This window comes from the organism of the source record quoted next, unplaced genomic scaffold (assembly GCF_019419815.1).
Source record: "Pyrus x bretschneideri cultivar Hongxiangsu unplaced genomic scaffold, Pyrus_bretschneideri_v1 Contig2, whole genome shotgun sequence".
NCBI lineage: Eukaryota > Viridiplantae > Streptophyta > Magnoliopsida > Rosales > Rosaceae > Pyrus > Pyrus x bretschneideri.
The window spans coordinates 13,305,079-13,310,858 of NW_025999501.1; the positions used below are offsets into that span (position 1 = coordinate 13,305,079).

At 36.6% G+C, this 5,780-nt stretch overlaps 1 protein-coding gene across 1 annotated transcript; it reads left to right on the top strand.

The window, feature by feature from the left end:
* The first annotated feature begins 3,323 nt into the window (after window positions 1-3,323).
* Window positions 3,324-5,557, top strand: LOC103927214 (L-type lectin-domain containing receptor kinase IV.1-like). Its single transcript, XM_009336114.3, has one exon. The coding sequence runs from the start codon at window positions 3,334-3,336 to the stop codon at window positions 5,368-5,370; it is 2,037 nt and encodes a 678-aa protein (XP_009334389.2). The 5' UTR covers window positions 3,324-3,333; the 3' UTR covers window positions 5,371-5,557.
* Window positions 5,558-5,780: the final 223 nt, after the last annotated feature.

Consider the following 5,780-nt stretch of genomic DNA (forward strand, 5'->3'; position numbering starts at 1 on the left):
CTTTGGGTGGATTAATATCGTGTTTATATAATACAATTATTATATAAATCCTACAGAAGGTATTGACTAGAAAGAGATTGTATGACATTGCAAAATACAAAGTGACTACCCTCTCCTCTCGTTTCTCTCCCCAAAACCATGACCGCCAAGGAAACCTCTGTAGTTTCATGTCTCTTTACCCACATTGTCCATTTAAATCTTCTCTTATGAGTAACTTCTCCGTCTTAGAGCTTTCTTGAACTAATTCTCCAAAATCTTCCCAAAAATTTCTCCTTCAGACTTATGTCTAACCAAACTTGAGGTGCGTACACATTAATCACATTGATGAGTTCTTGTCCTATCACAATCTTGATTGCTATAATTCTATCCCTGACCATCTTAACATCTACAAAATCTTTTGTTAAAGTCTTATCCATGATGATGCTAACACCATATCTCGATCTATTTGTACCCCACAAAGCTTAAAACTTGAGTTTTCGAGATACCTTAAGACCAACCCTCTTAGTTTCCTGGAGACACATAATACTTATCTTTCTCTTCACCACTTAATTTTCTCTTTCAAAATTTGTTACTTGCTTTTTTATTATTGAAGGTTGATGTCTCGAGTGAAACAATTGTTACTATTCATAAAGATATAGGGAAACTTGCAACTATTTACATTGACTTAATTTGGTTTGAAACTTTTGGCATCCACATGTTTGTAACAATATATTTTAGGGCTAGTTTGGGATTGTTGTCTTTTTTTTTTCTTTCAAAATTGTTATTGATGTGTTGTAAGAGTGAACAGTTGTGAAAAGAAGTAGGTATGTCCATCTCCAATGGAGATGGCTAAAGGTCAAAAAGCCAAAAATTTACTTGATTTGCCAAAAATACATCTTCAATGGATGATTGGACTATAATTCTATGGAGTCTATCACGCCATTATTTGGCCAAAGGGGCACCTGGCTGGCAAAGTGTAGCCCCCTCTTAACTATTTTTTGGGGCACAGTTTCTCTGCTACAATGATTGATACAAATTCAATGACTAGGTTTGGAAACATCAAATGGTTGTTTAATTAAATTAGCCAATAAATTTAAAATATAAACTTAAAACTAATAAATTATTGAGGTGGCTATGTTTAACCCTTTCAGTTGGATGGCATATGAATATGACATGATACTATTTATTTAAAAATAAAGGGCTATAATTCTGGATGTGGTGACATTTAACCATTTCGGTTAGAGATTGTCTAAGTGTTTGGTAAACTATAGCGTTAATTTTTTTTTTAACAAGCGATATTATTTACACTAAGTGAGTGTTTTTAGCAAAAAAAAAAAAAAAATAAAAATGATGCATTAGAATTGTCAATATGAAAGTTTCATTAATTGGTATTATTTACTTGATTCCAATGAAAAAAAGTATTTTTTTTAGAAACATATGTAGAGCTACTTTTGCTTTCTGCTGTTTTAGTCCCATGATTTAAAAAAAAAAAAACACTTTTTTCATTTACCAAGCACAACTCCAAACCAGCCTTTAGTCTTGTTGTAAAACAAGTGGACCCGTCAATATTGGTGAAAACTATGTTTTTTTAATTTTTATTATTAAGAAGAGGAAGAGAGTTCAAACTATTACAATAATCTAGAGAATAAGAGAGTTTCGTACCTAGTACGCATGGGTGAAAGCCAACACTCTTGTAGTTGGTTTATTTGTATGTTTCCATGAAATACACTAGCAATAAGTTAAAGGCGTGTGATATCCACATACCTCTTTTTACTTCTTACACACTCTTTTTAATTTATTGATCTTCTTCATTTCATTCAATTCGACGGTCGAAAATTAAAAAAGTGTGTGTGGATATCACACCTCTAAGTTAAATTATGACTGAACATGCTTCATATGCAACAAGACACGTTGACGACGATTTTGGGTAGTAATGCCACCTGTCATAATCGAAAATGAAATTAGAGTAGACAGTTCGTTAGAATTTCATTAATTAATCGAATGAAGAAATATAATCTATCAAACTCGTAAGGCTTGGTCTACAGTTCTTCTCTGTCAATTGTATCTTCTTAATTTGTTCAAAGATTCGTTGCCGTGGCTACTACATGTGTTGGAAAATTAGTATTTAAAGTTATTATCATTTTACGTTTTCTTGTTGGATAAGGAATTGGTTTTTCGGTCAAGGATTAAATTTCTTGGCAGCTAAGCTCTGGATTTGCTTTAATTTTCTGTGTTTATATAAGTCTTTGTATTCCTTACGTGATCTCACATCATAATTTTTTTTTGTCAAACGTTAAATTTTGTTAAATTAAACATAGATAGGGTTTGAATCCATGTTTCATGTAAAAATATTTTTTTTCCACCATTATTATAAAGGGCCATTTACTCACATCATGTATCTACAAACTATGTAGATCTTTTGACAGTATTGTAGTATTTCTTTGTTATTTAAGTGATGTGTCATAAATTCAACAGTCTATTTGGGCTAAGAAATCAAATGAAGAACAAAAAAAAAAAAAAAAAAAAAAAAAGGAGCGTCTCCAGTGATTCATGAAAAATTCAAACATGCTTCACACAATCATTGAAAATAAAATAAGAAAGAAATTCGCAAAAACGTGATGCCAAATGGACCCCATGTAGTTCCATAACAATTATGGTTTTTGACCTTTGAATTTCCATCCATCTTCAATTTATTCTTTGTCTCAATTAATTAAAAACATTTGTTTATGATTTAAGTTTGATTTCACCCTCCCTTCAATTGTATCACAATTACAAAAAAGTCAAACTTGTTAAGATAAGTTGTATTTTATTTGGGAAATTCACTGTGGGACTTTATTATTTTTCAGCATGACATGTGGCATTATTTCTATATCTAACACGCGATTAGTCTTTGTTTGGAAAATGTGAGAGCAGGTATGGTTATTTGGCTTAAGTAAATTCGACTATGATCTCTAAAGAACTGAATTGAGGACTAATTAATCTCCGGTGTATGAGACTCTCAACAAACGAGAAGTTATATATAGTCCATGCAATATTCCGAGGCCCAGGCTGCCAAGTCTACTGGTAGTAGATTCCATATACTTCTTTGTTTTCTATGGATAACTGATACTGAAATCTGTTTGTATGAGAGTTATTGGTATGTATGGGATCGAAAAACCAATCACTAACGGAGATGAACCACTTGCGTACTGTTACAAGCACTCCATTAATTTAGTGTATTTTCTACGTGAAAACGACTTATTTAATTTTGTACTAACATTTCTTCTCGAATGTCGGCTGTAGACTATAGTCGAAGACTTCATACATATAAAATATGCATACCATGTGATGAAGGATATGTGAAAACTAAACAAAATGTTTGGCAGAGAAACAAGAAAAATAGCCATGCTTTTCAAGCTTGTAATTCTCACACTAGTAACCATTGCAGCAGCTGAAGATCTTAACTTCACCTTCAATGGCTTCCAGTCTGCTAATCTTCGCCTCGACGGCATAGCAGGAGTCACACCGAATGGCCTCTTGAGGCTTACAAATGAGACCAAGCAGAACCAAGGCCATGCATTTTATCCCAACTCCATAACCTTCAAGAACTCATCCAACGGCACGGTTTTCTCCTTCTCTACAACTTTTGTGTTTGCCATCAGATCAGAATATGCAGGTTTGAGCGGCCATGGAATCACTTTCGTGGTTGCTCCAACAAAAGGCCTTCCTGGCGCTCTTCCAAGCCAATACCTCGGCCTTTTCAACGAGTCCAACACTGGAAATGATACCAACCATGTCTTTGCCGTAGAGCTCGACACCATTCAGAGCAAGGAGTTCAATGACATCGATGATAACCATGTTGGGATTGATATCAACGGCTTGCAATCTAAGAAAGCTGCTCCAGCTGCATACTATGATCATAATAATGGCAGATTTCGTAATTTAACTCTCATCAGCGGTCAACCGATGAAAGTTTGGGTGGAATATGAAGGCGCCAAGAAGCAAATCGATGTCACTTTGGCTCCAATCAATGTTGATAAACCCTACACTCCGCTTTTGTCTTTGAATCTCGATCTTTCACCAATACTCAACGAAACAATGTATGTCGGCTTCTCTTCATCCACCGGCTCAGTCCTCACATCTCATTATGTATTGGGTTGGAGCTTCAAAATCAATGGCCAGGCTCAAGAACTTGTTGTGTCGAAACTTCCTAAGTTGCCGCAGATAGGAGGTAAAAGAAGGTCGAAACTTTTGACAATTGGTGTGCCTATTTTATCTGTGAGTTTGATTTTGCTTGCAGTTTACTGTTTAATTTACGTCATAAGAAGGAAGAGTAAGTTTGCAGAATTGCTCGAAGATTGGGAGCTTGAGTATGGCCCTCAAAGGTTTAAGTACAAAGAGTTGTACATTGCAACAAAAGGGTTTAAAGAAAAGGAGCTTTTGGGAACCGGGGGTTTTGGTAAAGTGTATAGAGGCATATTGCCCACCACAAAAATTGAGATTGCTGTGAAAAGAGTCTCACATGAATCAAGGCAGGGGATGAAGGAGTTTGTGGCGGAAATCGTGAGCATTGGCCGCCTTCGCCATCGAAATTTAGTCCCACTCTTGGGATACTGCAGAAGAAAAGGGGAGCTGCTTTTGGTGTATGACTACATGGCTAATGGAAGCTTGGACAAGTACCTCCATGACCAACCGGCGGTCACTCTCAATTGGAGCCAGAGGTTTAGAGTTATCCGAGGCATTGCTTCGGGGTTGTTTTATCTTCATGAAGGATGGGAGCAAGTTGTGATTCACAGAGATGTTAAGGCCAGCAATGTGTTGTTAGATGGGGAATTGAATGCAAGGCTAGGGGATTTTGGGCTTTCAAGACTATATGACCATGGAACAGACCCTCAAACTACTCATATAGTTGGAACACTCGGATATTTAGCTCCGGAACATACAAGAACAGGACGGGCCACAGTGAGCACCGATGTGTTTGCTTTTGGGGCATTTTTGCTCGAAGTTGCTTGTGGAAGAAGACCGATAGAAACGCAAGGTCCCGAGCAGGATTTGATCTTGGTGGATTGGGTTTTTTCTTGTTGGAACAGAAGTAATATTCTCGAGGCAAAGGATAAAAACATTGGGACGGAGTTCGTAACCGAGGAGGTGGAGTTGGTATTGAAGCTAGGGTTGCTGTGCTCTCACCCGGAGCCTTCGGCTAGGCCGAGCATGCGACGAGTCGTGCAGTATTTGGAGGGGGACATTGCTATGCCAGAACTGTCAGTTCTTGGGCTTTCTTCGAGTGGATTGACTTTTGCTCACCATGAAGGTTTTGATGATTTTGCTATGTCATATTCGTCTTCTATGGCCAAGGGGTTTTCATATTCATCATACGCTGCTGAGTCCACATTCCTCTCAGGTGGTCGCTGAATGAAGAGTAACGCTACGTGTTTTGGATACACTAAAAATATTTCTTATGTATGGATTGTGTTTTGAAGAGTAACGCTACGTCTAGTATACTGGAATTCAATTCATAGCCATAGACATATGTACTGCAACATCCATATAGCCACATAGACAAAATCTATTTATGTAAGGTGGATTAAATTTCTGTATATTTTCGATATCAATTGTCTGTACATGATATACATATATAGCTGATACAAGGAGCTATTCTACGCTATGAAGTAATTGACGCTATGATTGGGGTTGACCCAAAAACGTAGATTACATTCCTACAATCACGACATTTTGTTTCTTAACAATCATTTTTCCTTACACAAAAAAGGTCTTTTTAGTCAAAATGGTCTCTGATTTGCATAATACATAACTTTGGTCCC

What these genes read in the sequence shown, in the direction of transcription:
- LOC103927214 (XM_009336114.3), top strand. Translation starts at nt 3,334, where the DNA reads ATGTTTGGCAGAGAAACAAGAAAAATAGCCATGCTTTTCAAGCTTGTA.